The sequence below is a fragment of the Scylla paramamosain genome, chromosome 22 (assembly GCF_035594125.1).
Source record: "Scylla paramamosain isolate STU-SP2022 chromosome 22, ASM3559412v1, whole genome shotgun sequence".
In the NCBI taxonomy this organism is placed as follows: Eukaryota; Metazoa; Arthropoda; class Malacostraca; order Decapoda; family Portunidae; genus Scylla; species Scylla paramamosain.
Window position 1 is genome coordinate 14,540,760 of NC_087172.1, and position 18,634 is coordinate 14,559,393.

The 18,634-nt window shown below is 42.0% G+C and overlaps 1 protein-coding gene and 1 long non-coding RNA gene across 4 annotated transcripts; one reads left to right on the top strand and one right to left on the bottom strand.

Moving 5' to 3' along the window:
* Positions 1-2,071: 2,071 nt before the first annotated feature.
* On the top strand, positions 2,072-6,356 carry LOC135111646 (uncharacterized). Its single transcript, XR_010273856.1, has 3 exons — positions 2,072-2,246; positions 4,895-4,991; positions 6,150-6,356. It is a non-coding gene; the product is annotated as an uncharacterized LOC135111646 (long non-coding RNA).
* LOC135111645 (ubiquitin-protein ligase E3A-like) lies at positions 4,997-17,675 on the bottom strand. 3 transcript variants are annotated; one of them, XR_010273855.1, is made up of 10 exons: positions 17,466-17,675; positions 14,694-14,883; positions 12,637-14,220; positions 11,557-11,701; positions 10,740-10,945; positions 9,981-10,148; positions 9,304-9,459; positions 8,470-8,687; positions 7,748-7,925; positions 4,997-5,912 (listed from the first exon to the last, which is right to left on the bottom strand). XR_010273855.1 is itself a non-coding variant. In XM_064025159.1 (10 exons), exons 1-9 carry the CDS (start codon positions 17,516-17,518, stop codon positions 7,805-7,807), a joined length of 2,841 nt encoding a protein of 946 aa, XP_063881229.1. In that variant the 5' UTR covers positions 17,519-17,675; the 3' UTR covers positions 4,997-5,912; positions 7,796-7,804. The 3 variants fall into 3 exon arrangements, 2 of the variants coding, with proteins under 2 accessions (XP_063881229.1, XP_063881230.1); XM_064025159.1 differs by having other exon boundaries at positions 7,796-7,925; XM_064025160.1 differs by having other exon boundaries at positions 7,774-7,925.
* Between the last annotated feature and the right edge of the window lie 959 nt (positions 17,676-18,634).

Here is an 18,634-nt window from a genome sequence, read left to right on the forward strand (position 1 = left end):
AACCCAACTCAAAGAGGAACGAACCGCTACCACTACCACCTCGAAGGAACGAACCTAAGGGAACCAGTGAGACTTTCTTGAGAACCGGAGACTCAGCTTCCACCTACACGAAGTTCTATATATGCAACTGTATTATTGATCGACCAGTTAAAAAAAAATAAATAGATAATGATAAAAAAATGCGTCAGATAAAAGACAGGATTTCCCCTTGGGCTTCTTCCTTACGTCTGCTGGAGGAGGTGGTGGTGGTGGTGGTGGAGGTGGAGATATAATGAGGAGTGGGTGTTAGTTGTGTAGGAAAACGGGGAGCAGGTGTAGAAGAGGAGGTGGTGGTGTGGGAGACTAGAGGAGGAGGAGCAGGAGGAGAAGGAGGAGGAGGAGGAGGAGGAGTAAATGAAGAAGACTAAGTGAAAACGGGGTGCAAATGCTAGCGGAGGAGGATGAGGAGGATTAGGAAGAGAAAGAAAAGAGGAGGACGAGATGAAAAAAGACGAAGAAGAAGAAGAGAAAAAAAAGACGATTAGGAAAAATAAACTGCAATAACTGACATACATAGATAAGAAGACTGAAAGAAGAGGAGGCCGTTGGCATGTAGTGCATAGGAGAAAGAAAGAAGAAGGAATAGATGAGAAGAAATAGCAGTACTGGTGAAGAGAAGAATACGATTAAGAAGACACCGGGTACTGGTAGGCGGCGGCGGCGGTGGTGGTGGCGGTGGTAGTAGTGGGGGCGGTGGACAGCGTGTTGTTTACAGTGTAGGAGCGAGATAATGGTACCAGGTAAGGTTCATCAGGGGACAGACACACACGGACACGGGTGATGACCAGCGCACGGACACCCAAGATAGCCCTACTGATACCCGGCCTCGCTCCAGGGCGGCTCCCGGATTAAAAGTCACGAGAGAGAGAGAGAGAGAGAGAGAGAGAGAGAGAGAGAGAGAGAGAGAGAGAGAGAGAGGGGAAAAGAAAACGAATATAACTAAACATGAAATCATTCGTACGGTACATGGAAGATAAACTACAGAAGTGAATTAAGGAGGTATGTCATGTCAATTTAATGCTTACAGGTGAATTTAATTTAAATATAAAGGTGCTGGAGAGAGAGAGAGAGAGAGAGAGAGAGAGAGAGAGAGAGAGAGAGAGAGAACAGCTGCACGCATCACTTTCCGCGGTCTGAGGAGAGAGAGGGCGGGGAGCATCGCGGCGCAGAGCTGGCGCGGTGATGCTCTTTGATAATAGGTTCCGATCGGATGAGATGGAAATGAGAACCTGCGAACACGACTGCCGGGAAGTGGTGGTGGCGGTGGTGCATTAAATCATTATTCTGGATACTGCCTCCTACCACGTATCTCAGCCTTAACTAGCTAATTAATAACCACGGCCGCGCACAACGTATTACCTTGATTTCCTGCATTATTCTTACGTAAGTCTGCATATGAACTTGCCTTAATAACGTGGTTCTCATCAAAGTGCATGAGACGGCAAGACCGGGTTTGCGAGTCACCCCGCGCCGCTGTTGGTCTGCCGCGCCTGGGCGGCCGTGGCGAGCGAAGACAGTCATGGGGCGATCAAGTGTCAACTTAACTACAATGTAGGAAGTTACGATGGAGATATTTGATATTCAGGTAAGTAGTGAGGCTGCCTGGACCGTTAAGAGTGGAGTGTGTGGGCGCGGCGTGCCCGTGGTGGCGGGCGACCCTCGCCTCCCCGACCCCCGATCCCTGCGCGATAACCCGCAGCACAATGGACGAGTGCTAATTGACACCTCCCGCGCGTCGTAAAGCTGCTACCACTGTGTAAATGCAAAGGTCCACCCGATAGTATCTCCCGCCGGCCTTTTGTTACAACCTGCCCGGGACATTAGTCACCGACCCCATAAACCTCCTCACTCCTCACTCCCACTCACTCGCCTTGCTCCTGCCCGGCCACCTACACCATTTACGACAACACACACACACACACACACACACACACACACACACATAAATGCACAAAGTATTATTGAAAATTCTCTCTCTCTCTCTCTCTCTCTCTCTCTCTCTCTCTCTCTCTCTGTATTTCTAACTATCAGACGATCACTGAAATGTTTCACTGCATGACTCGAAGCTTCGTGGTGTTGCAGTGATGTGTGGTTCGATGACTCACAAGGCCTCAGTCAGAGCTGTGTTCAGACTCACTGTAAGGCTACTACGCAGTTTCCGTGGAGGAGTCCCAGAGTCACGTAGCCGCCCCATCACCCAGCAGCAGGTAACCACTCTTCTGAGATATGAGACATTTTGAATTTGCGGATGTTTCTTGTGCAAGGTGTGGGTTCTCTGTCTCTCTGTCTCTTGTCTCTTGCCTTTCTTGTGTACTGTAGATAGGATAATACAAGCTCAGTTGAAATCCTTTGTACGAAAATAAGTACACACACACACACACACACACACACACACACACACACACAGTACTGCTTCAAACTGGTTACTGGCTTCGTGTGCAGAAACTGAAGTGTAAGAGTGGATGGAAGGGAGATGAGTGGATAAGAGGGAATGAGGAAAGGAGAAGAGAGGAGAGGAGGGGTAGGAAGGGATGTCAGAAGGAAGTAAGTGCGTGTGAGGGGATGCAAGAGGGAAGTGCAGGGAAGCAGTGGGCTGGTGGGTAAAGGATCTTGCAGTGTGAGCGCTGTAAAAATGAGCTCATTTGGCGCTGGATTTAGGTGGAGTCGGTTTACTTTTTTTCATTTTACGTTAACTTCCTTTGTTCTAATTTTCATCTTTTCTATTCATCTGTATCTCGACAACCTCGATACCTTTTCGCAGGCTTCCCTTGAGAGGATGTGCGCGGCAGTAAAGTGTAACCCGTGATATCAAATGGCAGTAAAACCATCCATTTCCTGAGTATCGGATGAACCACTATTGCTCAGTTAAACACGTAAGGGTAATTCCTCGTTGCAGGTGAATCAAAGTAAAAAGGTTACTTGATAATCACACCGCAAGGTCTGTTGGACTTGTTTTTTGTGTAACTATGTAACTCTTTTTCTCTGCTAGTTTCCCGGATGATGTGTCCAAGCCTCGCCTAGTCGCTGTTCTTCCACAAATACTTGTTCAGTGTTTTTCTTGTTTCGCTGTTCAGTATTTAAGTTATAGTACACAGGTGTCGTGTTACTTTTTTGTTGTTTTTAGTCAAAAGTTTTTGGTGACTAACGGGAACATGTCACATTTCCAGACATTTATTTATTTATTTATTTTTTTTTATTACAGTAGTAAGTTTTTTTTTATATATATTTAGTGCGTGAAACAAGTGTTTTGGTATGAGTAGTTTGTCACACGGCAGGTAGTGCCAACTTTACCTCTGTGGAGCTACTAAGTAGTGCCTCATGGCTAACACGTTACTTCACCGAAAGTTTCGCACTTTCATAGTTAATATGAAGCAAGGAAATGCGTTTTCGTTATTGAACATTTTTGTGATTGAGGAAATAATTGAAATAATTGAGAACAAGCAGTAATTACTCTTGTGGTGGCCCTGAAGAGTACTGCTGCAGATCCTCGCTGTGCGCGGGATACATTTATATATTACATTGCGCGTGCGTGGAACTTTGTGCACGCAACGATACCACAACACGCAACACTACTGCAACACTCGCGCAACACAATAGTTGCCAGGAAGATGTCCGCCTTGCGCCACTCTATGGCTTCTCAGCACACGTTTCTACTGTAGCATGAAGCACGGGATGCATAATTGACAGGGGAAACAATTGTGTAAGAATGAGTAGATATTTTATGCAAATATTAGTGTTGCTAGAAGACGACATAACTTATCGTAGTGCACGGCGGTGCACAGGTATTCGCTCTTCATGCGTAGTATGGCTGATTTAGTGCATGCAACACCGGTTAGCTTTTTTTACTCTAGTCAAAAAAGGGAGTAGCAGTGGTCCAGGAGTATTCATGAACGCTCCAGTCCACGTCTCTTGACATGCCCAGTTTCAATCTGCCTCTAAAATTTTTTTGTCCCCAAACTGACGCTCATGCGATGTGCCCCGATGTATTCGTTCTTTATTTTATTCAGCCTCCTCCCCAAAGCAAAATCTCAAATGATATGATTGTTCCCATATGCGTCCAGTGCTCAGATTAATGCTGTTTTATCGTTACTGCCTCGCTCTTCGGTCACCACCCCACCAAACTGTCTTGCTAATCGCGCTGATCTTTGCTCTCACCCATTCTGACGGCTGTCATAATTTCAGATTGATAATTAGCTAATGTGGCATTATTCTACATAATTAGCTAATGTGACATTACCCTACATTAACACTCTGGTCTGAGTGTACGAAGTATATTAGCGTTTATGGCTGTTTATATACTTTCATGCGATTATCTTCGCATTCTTTCAAGTTTTCACAAGTATAGTAGATAGAACAAACACGTTGCAGGGTGTTCAAGAGTTCTTTCCTAACTGTTCAGTTTAACATCTTTAAGTAGTCTGTTTCTTCAGTCTTCTATTTTTTCATTTATTTTCATATAACTATTTTTTGTCTTCTATTTTTTCATTTATTTTCATATAACTATTTTTTTCTTATCATTTATTTTCATATAAATACTTAATAATTTATTTTTCACTTGTGTAACTATTTGTATTTCCATAACTTTTTTATAAATCCTGATTTCATCTTCAGATTCTTCGTTTTTTTTTTTTTTTTCCAGATTCCATGTTCACGTTTATAATTTCATGTTTAGTGTATAATCTTCTCATTTGCACTAATCTCCTTTACTTTTCATTATATATATATATATATATATATATATATATATATATATATATATATATATATATATATATATATATATATATATATAATTTTCATTCATTGTAATTAATTTCCTTTATCCCTTTCTTTACCATATTATTTTGTCCCTCAGCAAGGTGTGGCCCACTCCACCTGATGCCCCTTCCTCCCCATCACCACTCCTCCCCACACTCCCTGTAATCCCTCTCACAGTAAAGGGAAGACCAAAAGTGAGTTTATGCGTGAATTTTGCTGTCTTTATTTACACTTATCATTCAAGTATCACATACAAAATGTATAAACCTTCAGCAGCAAAACAGTGCTGCTTGGTACATTAGCCTCAGGATCAGTAAGTAGGTAATGCTTGGGATCTCAAAGTATGGACAAATTATACAAAACGGTTACATGCGTGTGGATTCTATCTATGGTCTGGTTACACTGTAGCACAGCACAGCCTTCTATGTAACAACAGGTGACATCGCACACCTTCATCTCGCCACGCTATGTTATGTACAAATCTTTAGTTGAATTTATTCACAATAGTACCAGGTGCTACAGATTTCTTCATAGGTGGTGATATTCTAGCATTTACTTAAAAATCTGAGCATTTTCGGAACTTTTAAATGCCTATGAGGTCTAAATGGATTAAAAAAATAACATGTCTATGGAACCTATGAGTAAACAAAATTTTAAATTATTTATCTACAGTCTAAAATTCTACATAATGTAAACTGCAACATCTGCAAAATGCAATGAAACTTTAAAAACTTCAGCTCATTAAAGAAAGGAAGCATCCATTTAGCTGCAGGGAACAAAAGCCCGTCTTGAATAGCCAATGCCGTGATGCACAACAGCCCACGATGAAGTAATGGCACAGTGCCGCCAGTGCACAAGTGTGATAAAGTGATACACTTATATCCTGCAAAGGCCACAAACACTAAAGGATCTCAGCTCTCATATAAAATAGGAAAATATCAAGTCATAACATGGTAGTATTTTTCTGCCATGCAAATTTTGCAATGAATAAGAATATATCGTTTAATTTGTACACTGATTTTCATCAAGGCAACTTAACTTTCTAATCTGCATCATGTTGAACTGAAGCAAGGCATATCTGGCTGGGCAAAACACTTTTCCATTTTCCACTCCAACTGAAAGAAAAATTTCAAGTTACTTTCATAATTTATGAGGAAAATTATTACACTAGCTTTAAGTGACAATGAATATATAGTTAACATGCCTTTTCTAGTCAGACTTTAGATAACATGCCTTTTCTAGTCAGACTTTAGATAACATGCCTTTTCTAGTCGAACTTTAGTTAACATGTCTTTTCTAGTCAAACTTTAGGTGACTACTTCACTTTCCTGACACCAACCACTTCTCCCCAGATCTCCATCCCTCTCCTATTGGAATTTCCCTATTGCTGCTGCTGCTGCTCCTGCTCCTGCTCCCCCAAGACTGTGATACTGCTGAACCATTTATCCTAATAAATTTGTTCCTTGTGTTTGTTTCTTATGTGTCAGACTTGTGGTCTTGAAGTGTTGCAAGTCACAAGCTTGTAATGTTCAAGAGTTCTAAGGACTCCCAACCATAGTGATGTTGATTCTGATTTTTTTATATATGTAATTTTTTTTTTTTTTAACGTGTCCTAGTTGTTTCTCCAGCCATAGTGATGTTGATTGATTTTTATTTTATTTATTTATATATTTTTTTAAACTGTCCTAGTTGTTTCTCTGGAAGGTTTTTGAGGTATCATAATAAACACTTCTTCAATAGAACATACAATGGAACCTCGGTTACCGAACGCATCCATTTTCTAAATTCAGTTCTTGAACTAAATTTTGAACTTACTGCTTTGGTTGTGGTACCATAATCCAGTTCTAGAACAAAGTTACTTGATTTCAAATATCAAGACATTGTGCAAAAGCTGCCATTTGTTAATAATTTATTGTTTCTTGGTGAATATCGGCTTCGTTTTCATATACATTTGGAGGGACACAGAGTGGTGTAAGACAGTTATTCAACCTGTAATAAGGTAAATGTGATCCTGCTGAAAATTCATGAGCTAGAGATGAGAAGCAGCCATCTTGGCAGTGGGAGCATCTGCCATAAGCCACTAAGACTGAAGACTGGTGTCTGGGAATGGATTAATCATTTTACATTGATTCTTATGGGAAAAATAGTTTTTTGAACACTTAGGATTTCAAATGGCGTTTGGGAATTAAATTCAAGAACTGAGGTTCCACTGTAGTTGCATTATTTTCCAATCCTCATTTTGGCTGCTCTCACTGCATCCCTCCTCACTCTTGTTGGTGCCATTGGGACCTGGATTCCAGTTGGTGCCAAATACCTGGATTCCAACTAAAAGCACATCTAAAAAAAGATGTGTAATTTATATGATGCAACACACCAATCCCATACAAAAGTGTAATTTATATGATAAAACACACAAATCCCATACAAAAGGTATGTATAAGATGCTACATTGCAATATCCACTGCAAAGGTATGTGTATATCTCAGCACTGCCATCTTCATGACATCTTCATGATAAGTCTTAAGAGTTTATTAGAATATTGCCTTAACTACTGTACTAGTACTATGTTCATATAATAAATCCCACCCACAACAGAAGGTGGATTAGGTAACCAATTAGGTAACCAGTAAGTCCCCTAACTAGCATCAGATGGCATCCACAAAATGCATATACTAAAAAAGCTGGAATATGCATATAGCACTAAAATTACTATTTCTATCAGTATATGCTAAACTGATCCGAGTCACACACGCCTAGCCCACCTTTCAGCGGAATGTGGTACTTATTAACAGCCTCTAATTCTAAATGTTTCCAAATTAACATTCTAAAAAAAATTTGTTTAGGGTATGGGTAATTTTTGAGTGTACCAATCAGCTGCCCTCTCAAAAAGGGGCCAGGAAGGGCAAGGCACGGCTTTCAGATCAGCTTGGCCTGCAGCACCTACACCCACCACAGACAAGTAGCAAAGACACACACTTGTCAACAGGTGCCTCCTCACCGGCTTTCCTCAGAGCATTCCAAAGCCCTGTGCGTACTTGATGGCCTTGTAAAGACGATCCCTCAGTTTCTCTTTGCTAGAGTATTCCGGAAGAAGGAGAACGTTGAAGCAGGTGTGAGCAGTTGGCAACCTGCAAGACAGCAGTAAAGTTAATAGTGGAGGAAAACAATCCACATTCATTACATACTTCTTAGCAGCTCTTTCTGTTTGCGTTCCTGGAGCATCTCGCTGATCATAAGAGGGTTCTGAGTTCATAAGGCTATTGCATCCCCAGTGTGTCTTTCACTGTCATGGCAACTTGTGTTATAGTGGTGTCTGGATTCCCTGCATTTTGATCTTTCCTCTGTGTAACAAATAACTAAAAAGGGAAACTTCCTGAACAAGAAAACATTTATGCACAATCCCAACAGTAAAAGTAAAAATTCATGAGACTCGTATATGTGACAGTTACCTTCTTGTGTACAGAGATGGATAATTTATATATATATATATAAAACTCCAATCCTCTACACTCTTAATCCTTTCCCATACCACTTCTAATCTTGCATAATGTGATCCTCTGTTCCCTTAGTCCTCTTGATGCACCGTTCCTAATCTTTCATGCACCATTCATGATCATATCTCTGCACCATGCATGCTCTCTGGACACCTGCATGACTGCCTCACTGTCACACCTGTCACAGTCCGGGCCATGTCTTGCAATGATGAGCTTCAGTCTGGCCAGGCCCCCGACAGGCACCCTGGCTGACCCCGTGGTGAACTGCAGGAGACGTTTCTTGTCCTCAGTGGTCATGTCATGCACCAGCTCCCAGAAGGCCTGCACAATGGGGGTCTCACTGGTGTAGCCACCATCATACTCAGTCGACTTCATCAGTTCCATGAAGTCGTAGTGCTGTTGGAAGGGAGGTGCTTGTCAGAGGTCCAAAAAAAGACTTGACAAATTTATGAATGGGGATGATAGGTGGATATATAGGTGGGGATGTTTCATACAGGGACTGTCATGTGTAGGCCTGATGGCTGCTTGCAGCTCTTATTTTCTTATGATAAGTTAAGGCATGTATTGCTGGATGCTCAAATGGCAACAAAGCTTTAAAGTGTAGGGATAGTGTTGATAAGCTCTTCATCTCCCTACCCACTAGTATATATTGTGCCATGCAACTCCACTGATGCTGTACTTTAAATCATTCAATACATCCCTGGTTAAGATTCAAGCCACAACACATGCCTTGTTCCTATTCCTGTCTTAGCCTTATAAAACATTCAGGAAGCCCAAACACAAAACAAAAAAGACACAAGACATAAGCTTTCTGCCCATAACTAATGCTAAATCTATCTAAGGAAGTAATAAACCAATAAACCTAAGGTCTAAATAAAATACAGCCATAACCTCAGAGAGAACCAAATTACATTCAGAACACCCATAAGATGAAGTAGTAAACAATAAACACTTCCCATTCTGCTGTCATTACTACTACCACTACCACCACCACCTTCAGCACACCACCCACCTGGGAGCCACATATGAGCAGCTCCAGCTCCTCGGGCCTGAAGAGGTTGACCAGCGGTGAGTCGTCCGTCACCATGTTGAAGCCCCGACGGAAGGCACGGAACTGCCGCTCCACCATCTTATTGAGGAGGAAGTCAGCATACAGCTCCACGAACTCCTGGTGACAGAACACAAGGGATGTGACACAACCTTTACATCTATACGGAAGCGGAAATCTTGGATATGAAAGGACAAAAAAATCCACCTTTTCATTCATAGATATAAATATTTTGATGAGACAACAAAGAAACCTTCACAATGCATTTCTCTGGCATGTCACTCTTCCTCTCATGAATTGCTACTTATAAGCAATTTACATTTCTTACATAATTTGTAAATCTAACATTCATACAAATGGAATAAACTGGATTTTAACTCTCTCCATTTAATACATTCTTCTATGTATTTAGATATCATTAATACATTCAAATTCTGTGCCTGTAAACCAAGACAAAATGGCTATTATTTCACAAGCAACTTAAAAAAGATACATAAAAAGAATATTTAGTCAAGATGGAATCACAAAACAATAGCAGCAAACACAAGGAAGTGTATGGGATGACAGAACAACAATGACAAACACAAGGAAGTGAATAAAATGACAAAGCAACAACAGCAAACATAAGGAGGCGTTCATACATGTTTGCTGGCCTGGCTGACAAGGATGTTGTCACCATCAGTCTTAAGGTCATGGGTGAGGCTGGTGCCAAACACGTCCTGGTAGCCCACACGGAAGGTCTGCATGAACACCTCCTCCAGGTCATCACCCTCATACTCCAGCAACTCCACCAGGCTCCGGTACAGCGTCTGAGGAGGGAGGGATGGCAATGAAGGGGTTTGATTCTAGTGTCTGAGGAGGAAGGGAATATCACGAATGAAGGGGACTTTATATTATACTCTCTCTCTCTCTCTCTCTCTCTCTCTCTCTCTCTCTCTCTCTCTCTCTCTCTCTCTCTAAAGGTGAGTAGCAAAGTTTAAAAAAAAAAGGAAAAAAAGAATCAAGAGAGAACTACACATCAAAACATAAATATTACAAAAGAGGAATAAACAACAGAAATATGCAATATCACATTAGATCAAAAGAGAAAAGAAAGAACTTAAACTTGAGTAATAAAAAGTATTTGCTGACAAATTGAAGCAAATATCTGAGAAGTAATACAATAAAAATCTGCAAGCATGACAGGAAAAAGACCCTCATTACAAAGCTGTGGAATCTGAGAAGGCATCATGGATGAGGAAACTTAATGGACTTCAGATTGCAGTGAATATAGTAAGGTATAGTGAATGTAACCAGGAGAAAAGACTGTTGCAAAGGTGTACTGCACTTGGTCAACAACTATTGCTACTAATGCTACTACTAGTACTACTACTACTAGATGAGCACACAGGACCCCTCACCGTGTTCCAGTCCCGCAGATCATGGAAGGAGCCCGGTTTGCTGCACAGCTTCTTGTACATGACGGGTGGGAAGTGCACGTCCAGGATCACGTTGTTGTAGATGGCCAAGCCCAACACGATGCCCACCAGCGTGAACTGTGCATCATTCTCAAAGCAGTTTGGATTGAACCAGAATGTGCGACTCTCATTATTGAAGCAAAACATAGCTGGGGATAAAACACATGGATGCCTCAGTGTTCACAGTGACATGATATCTGTTACTAGTAAAGAAAGTAGGTATGAAGAAGTTCATAAAATACATAATGTTGATTGCACTCCATTTCAGGACAGTTTTATGAAAATACTTCTTCTATAGACAGCTATGGTTAGTGCAGCATTCACAAACACTGTCTGAGGAGCAACAATGAGTGTGTTTATGTAGCATATATATATTTAGGCACACCAACTTTTTGTACTTCAAAAAAATTTCTATTTCGGACAATCTGGTACATTATGATTTTGTTTAAACATTTAAATCACTCTTTCACTGCCCTTCAAGCACAAGCCTACCAGTGGAGGACAGCTTGAAGCATATCCTAGTGAAGTCTATTCAGGATTATGACCTGTCATTTTCCACAATGTAAATTATCATCTTAAAAGATAAACATGTTGTATGTCAATACTTTACTGAACTACAAAGGCAAATTATCTACATAAAATCTTATAATTTTAACTCAATGCAATTAATTAATTGCTGCAATGTAAACTTTACTCAAGCAAGACAAATGCAATCAGGCGGTATTTTAATTTCAATACCAATGAATAAATCCCTGCTCACCATAATCTGGGTTGAAGATCTGCTCCACAATCAGCTGAAAGAACTCTTTGCTCAAGCCTCCCTCATCAATGCCCTGCTCCCCCTCAAATTCCACTACCATCTGCTTCTTTAGGTCTCCAGGATTGTCCAGTGCCACCATCTCCAGCTGCAAAGCAATGATGATGTAATGGCGTGCTTTGAATACATCCTTGCTTTGACACTAAAAGGGTGAGGGTTACAGGGCAAATAACAAGACAAGGTTTGCTGTCTGTTACTCAGTACAACAAAAAGTTAAAATGAAGTCACATAAAAAAAAAAAAACATGCACCGTCCTCAAGAAATTACTAGAAGAGTATGAGGAGCTGTTCTGAACACATGGAAATATTGAAAGAAAAAAGGAAATGTGGGAGAAAAATTTATATGAAACAAAATGTTACTAAAATGAGCAAGAAAAGAGAGCTGGAATAAATCAGCCATACTAAACTGATTCTACTCCACTCTGTCTCTTGAATTATTGCCTTTTGCTGACAATTTTTTGATCCAGGAAGAATATATCAAACCTCACTGTTCTACAGCAAGGAATTGCTAACCACTACAATGGAAAGTGTTAGTTTCACCCTCAAAGATGACTTCACTCCTGTTAAAAAAAAAGACAGACAGACAGACAGATGTAGTAAAGCTTCAACCACGCAAGTTCTTCTACACCACTTTATTTCAGATGAGCCAAGAAATGAAAACCATTAATCTACAGGATTTTTAGTTCATATTTTCATTTCAGAGCTCAGAGAAAACAGAGTAAGCAATATTACCTTCATATATCCCTCATAGACAAAGCTGTACACAATGACCAACTTGTCCCCTTACTCAATAACACATCCAACGTTTATTCCTTGTCTCTCTTGTCCGTTGATCTTTTGTCACCAATATACCTCCCTATTGTATCACTAATCTTACAAAAAAATTAAAAGAACATGTATTTGCCAACTTTAAACAGAAAATACCAGTAATACTTTGAAAATATCCTCACATCATCTATCTGCCACAAACATAAAACACCAGCCAGAGAGAGGGCACATCCCACAACTTCCAGCAACAACTCACCTCCACTAAGGCATCGTCAATGATATGGTCTCGCCGCACCCTCAGCTTCAGGTAGGGGTTGGCTGCCATTCCCTCGATCAACTGCTGGTAGATGCTCATGCGGCGCTCAGAGTACATGCGTATCCTGTTGTCATAGTAGAGCCCCAGTGCCTTGGTGGCTGGCGTCAGGATGAAGGGGTAGTAGAGGAAGCTGAACTTGTCGCTGCTGCCCGCCTTGTACAGTGCAAAGTCCCGGTCCATCTCCAGTTGGTCACTCAAGAAGTCATCATAGAACTCAGACAAGGGCACGAGGGGTGTTCGGGCATCCAGGACGTGTATACCCAACAGCGAGCCTAAGGAGTCTTTGGGTGGGGGACGGGCAGCCCAGTCCTTGCCTACACTACTGAAGGGATCCTCGTGGGTGGATGGCTCCAGGCTGGGATCCTCTGCGGGAAGATCCCGTAGGAGTGGGGTGTCCAACTTGCCACCAAGGATGCTAGCGTAGAAGAGTAGCTTCATGACTTGTGTGGCAGAAGTGATGGCTTCCTCATCATTGATGGTGAAGTCCTGTATAAATTCAGTGGTGAGGAGGCGGATGGTGATGAGCTGGTGAAGGCTCTCCAGCAGACGGTGTAGGCGGGGAGCCTCCCAGGAGGCCAGGTGGCGGGTGAGGTGTGCTTGATCCCTCTCAGGCAGCTGGCCAATGGTGCGGCACAGGCTGGGCATAACGCCCTCAATGAAGTCGGTGGTGTTGAGTGCTGGACTCTCCAACAGGATGATAAAAATGTTGATGTTGTTGGGTATGGCAGAAAAGGCATCCTTGTACACCCGCAGCTGGATGCCCAGAGAGTCCGACAGGAGCTGCACCACTGCATTGGTCAGGGTGCTGCTGAATTCCGCCTCAGGACATTCAAACAGTGCCGCGTATGCCCGCCGCACCTCACTGATATCTAAGGCAGTTGAATTTGGAGTGGTGGCAAAATCTTTACAGGGGTCTTTGGTGTCTCCCTCAGGGGTCGCCTCGGCACATGCCGCTGCTTCCCCCTCACAGGCGGTGTCCTCGGCACTGTCCAGATCCTTGTCCAGGTCTTCCTCCTGTGCTCGGATCTCTTCCTTGCTCTGGGCACCCTCATTGTCTTTACTTTTGTTCCTAACTAGCAATTCACTCTTTTTCTCTACAGGTTCAGATCTCTGTATAAAGCTGTGTCTGAGGGCAATTTCATTTGAAAATACTGCCCACAACAATCGTCTAAGTTTAGCATAATTGTTAGAACTGCGACACTCAGCTATAGTGTGGACAAGTGTCTCCTCGGTGAGGCCCGTGGCTGTGTTCAGACCATCCACCATGGGGGAGAGAGGGGGCAGGGCAGAGCTGGGAGTGGACACACTGGCCATGTTGACATCCTGCACCAGGGAACATGTGGCAGTGTTTCCTGAGGCAGAGCTGTGGCCCTTCCCAGACACAGAGGAGGCAACACCTGCCTCCAATGTCAGGGACTGACTAGCCCGGCGAACCTTGGCACCCACCACCTCACACAGTCTGGCACGGGCAGCACATAGTTGGAGTGCCTTCCCTGCTGCCTCATTACTTGTCAGGGTACCAACCTGCAACACAGGGAGAGTGACAATCAAGAGAGTACTTGATTCATCACAACTGTAATAAGCACACAGCAGGGTAGCAATGCTAAAAATATCATGCAGCAGTGGTGTATAAATATTCTGAGGTGCCTTGTCTGGCTGGGAACAAGACAACTGGGTGTGAGGGACGACACTGTCTGCAAAACCACCTGTTCTTACCTGGTACGTATACAAGCTGACACATTTTGTGAGAAGCAACAAAACCTTGCTTTATTCCCACTGGCACCATTATCTGATTGATACAAAGAACTCTTCCTCCCGATACACCAAATACATCATGATATAAACACATTGCTGCCAACTCTCATTAAACCATTCAGTGCACCAGACATGAGAACAAAGGACTGTGGCTCCCTTACTTGTCCCACATTTAAAACATACCTGCTTAAGCTTTTTACACTGGCTGCATCACCCCCCACACTGGTTACCTGTGTACTCACCTTGCCTGAGGAGGCACAGTTGGGGTTATCACAGTGAGCATTACCACATCCAACTGTCAGCTGGAAGTAGTATTTTTCTATGAGTTGGGCAGCTGCTCGCTTCATATCCGTGTCTTGTGGCTGTGGCCAAGAGGACCCTCCCTGCTCTGATTGCGCTCCAGCCTCTTCCTCATTACCTATAGTCTCATTACTGTAAAGAAAAAAATATACTATCATGAGTATCCAGATCATGATTTTTTTTAGGTTGTTTCCTGTTCCTCTTCCTCATACTTTATAATCTCTTTCACAGATGAGTTATGTCAAAGTCTTGGATGCTAGTTATATCACAAAATTATTTCTTATTCTCCTAGTGCTGTTTTGTACATTTTGGAACCATCCTGACTGAAGACTCAATAAAGTGATCAATAACAAGGAAGTGTACAAGATTGGTAAAACAGGATAATAGTCAAGGTGAGGCTTTCCATCCATGGATACAATTTTACCAGATCATACATTAAATCTACTGACTAAATGCAGATACTGAGCAGAAATCATTAACCAGCCTTCTATTCATATGACAAGAAAAAATATAGAGGCAGCAAAATAAAAGCCCCACTGAAATCCAATACGCTACAGTGAAGTAGGACTTAACATCCATCCAACTTTGCCATCCTTTTTTTTCTAAGCATCTGTCAAGTCTATTAATAAACACATACATAATCCCACTAGGCATCTGTTGTCAAGATAAGGAAGTGTCAGTAAGTCAGTGACTACTGCTTCTTTTTTCCCTGGGCCCTAACCTTAACCTATCTAACAAAGTGACACTAGGGGAAGCAAACCAGGTGAGTACTGAAACACCTGTGCACTATATTTGAGCACCCAGCAGTTCCTCTTAAGTAACCACTGAAGTGGTTACTTAAGTGGTTACTAAGTGGCAAAGATGCAGATATTTCGGAATGGACAAGAAGAGTTAATAGTGGCAAGGAGTGTACATCAAGTGAGTGAGCAAGTGAATAAATACAGATGCTGAGATAGAAGGACATCAGTATCCTACAGCTAAGTGTGGTAACCATGACAATGCAGCAGCATGCAATCCAGTGAATTAATCACATATTCACTGGCCAAGACAACAGATGAACACAATGGCTTAGCAGCACACACGCCCTCTATCTTCTCCCTCATGAGACTCACCTACATTCAAACACACACATACACAACATCTTTGTGATGGATACACATCCATTTACACTGTTATTTTTTTTTCTGCATGATGAATGTGTGCACCTGTCATGTGTCTAATTAGAGATATGGTATTTTGTTGTGAACTGCAGCTTATTAATCATGTTTGTAAACTCTATATTTGTAAACTGCAATCAACTGTACATTTAATTTTTCTAAGAAATATATATATATATATATATATATATATATATATATATATATATATATATATATATATATATATATATATATATATATATATATATATATATATATATATATATATATATATATATATATATATATATATTTGAGATCTGATTAACAAATACACTGCACAGCAATGCAACTGCTTTTCAGAATAATGAGTTGCACTTCAAATTATGTCAAATTCAAACACAACACATTTACTAGGAAAGATTAATTACATAAATCTTTAAAACTTACTGTATTATGAATTAGTATCAAGTACATATGTGTAGTAATAAATGATCTTGAGTAGTACTGAAGGTCAGACTCCTGATGTTAGTTTACCCAGTCCTCTTTCCCCGTGTCCCTATGTGTGTGTGTGTGTGTGTGTGTGTGTGTGTGTGAAATATGTTCAGGGTGTAGGTAAGGAGCAAGGGTAGCTACACAGGGCCAGTCAGACCAAGCAGGACCAGCTGAACCACTTGCACCACCTCCTCTCTTCCCACTGGTGTGCCTGTGCCCAGTACTTGTGGTAATAAACACATGCGAACAACCACACTGTTTTCTTGAGCCTGGCAATACATGAAAAAAAAAAAGAGCAGCCTGTCCAACCATCTGAGCCCACTTGCACCCTGCGGGGTGGGTTTGTTACGCCCACCCCTAAACCAATGGCTGCCAACATCCTTGGGAGGGCTGAGGGCATAACAATAATACAAAATTTTAAAAGTGTTAAATTAAATAACTATGTGAATCGAAGTCCCACCTAACATTAAACAATGTAGGACGATAATCTTGCAGGGTATAAAGAAATAATCCATTGCTGCTGCAAATACCACACTGTTTTGCAGCTTAGCAGACCCTCGCCTGCCACCAGGGGTAAGAGGCAAGGCCCCTAGAAAGTATTGTTTTGCTTGAGACCAGCAAGGCTAGAGATTAGAAAAAGCTTGGATTTATTTAGATAACACACTTCAACTTTTCCCTTTTTTTTTTTCCTTGAGGGGAATTATCTACCTGTCTACATATGCTAAAATGAATTTGCAGCAGGTTTCATCATATAATAACCTGAAACGTTTAAAACACATGCAAGACTAATAATATATTAAAGCGACCAGAAATAAACAGAGGCCCATGACGGCAGTACACATGTCATCACGCCACAGGCAGACACCACACACCGGGGCGGCGCGGCAGCCCAGGGTGGTGGCGGGGCACTACAAGCAACCCTGCACCACCACCATGCCCCTCCACACCGTGTCTCCCCAACGCGCTGCCTGGCCCCGCGGCACCTACGCCCCTGCCGCAGCACCAGCAGGGCCAGGTAACGCCCAGGCATCACGGCGGGACTTCTGCACTTTCAGGAGAGTCATGGGTAGCAACATTTACCTGGCGCCCTCCTCGGCCCCGGCGGGGTCTGGGCTCCCTTGTGGCGAACTCATCAACTTCCTCTACCGTTTGTTGCTGCGGTGAACAATATCCAAGCCCACTTGATGCAAGGTGCGTGTATTATTGCTGGGTAAGTCTCACTCCCCGCCTCCAGGACGTGACCTCGCCGCCATGTTTATTTTGCTCAGCTGAGAAGATTCATATTTGAACAAATACTTCGAGAATGTACTAGAGTACCTATATTGTGTCATTTCATGAATGTAACTAAGGTTTATTAATTGTTTCCTTTCCACCCACATGAAAACCGAAGTCTAATAACATCATGTAATCTCAAATTTTGCAATACTATTACGGCTTCAAACTTTTGAAACTTTGCATGGGGCTGGTTACAACGGAGAGGCGTGTTCATTTTGTCATTACTAAAATATTATGGTTGCATTTATACCATGATCAGGAATATTTATATTTTTTCTCCCGATAGCTTCCCGGCGGGATGACTTTGCAGACATCGCCTTCCCAATATTGTCCATCATGCTGCACTCACGGCACACCACTCAGCATGATGGTTTTCATTGTGCATTGCTTCCTGTGGTGGAAATGCATTACATGACAGATAGAATATACCACACCGATTCGTGACTATTTGTATAGAGATGCAACACTGCTATTGTACCACCGTTAGCGCGTGTGGGAGCCGCGGTAAAGCCATGCATGCTCTGTCATGCCGCCAATGTCTTCAAATCAGGGGTTATCATCATGACCACGATAACACGTTGATAGTGTTGTCCATGCCTGCCCCTGTAATGCTTCCGTACCTTGTGCTTCATCCTCGTGCCCTTTGAACACACACACACACACACACACACACACACACACAGAGAGAGAGAGAGAAAGAGAGAGGGGGGGGGAAATTACTGTTCAAGTAGAAATAACCAATTAAGAATTTTCAATCCATGCAACGCTGACTAGTCAAAATTTAAAGAACAATACAAGTTCATCTGTAATTAAACATCATTCATTTATTGTTTTATTTTATTTTATTTATATATTTTTTCTCCTTGACGTTGGCGTTGGCATTAATTTATTGCCATTACTTGTCTATTGCATCGATATATGAAGTATAATGGGTGTTTCAGATTCACACTAGGATATATCTAAGTCTTATATAT

What these genes read in the sequence shown, in the direction of transcription:
- LOC135111645 (XM_064025159.1), bottom strand. Translation starts at nt 17,518, where the DNA reads ATGAGTTCGCCACAAGGGAGCCCAGACCCCGCCGGGGCCGAGGAGGGC. An exon ending in TTGACGATGCCTTAGTGGAG is followed by an intron (nt 11,702 to 12,636) that starts GTGAGTTGTTGC and finishes ATTGCTTTGCAG; the next exon opens with CTGGAGATGGTGGCACTGGA. An exon ending in TGCTCATATGTGGCTCCCAG is followed by an intron (nt 8,688 to 9,303) that starts GTGGGTGGTGTG and finishes CCCTTCCAACAG; the next exon opens with CACTACGACTTCATGGAACT.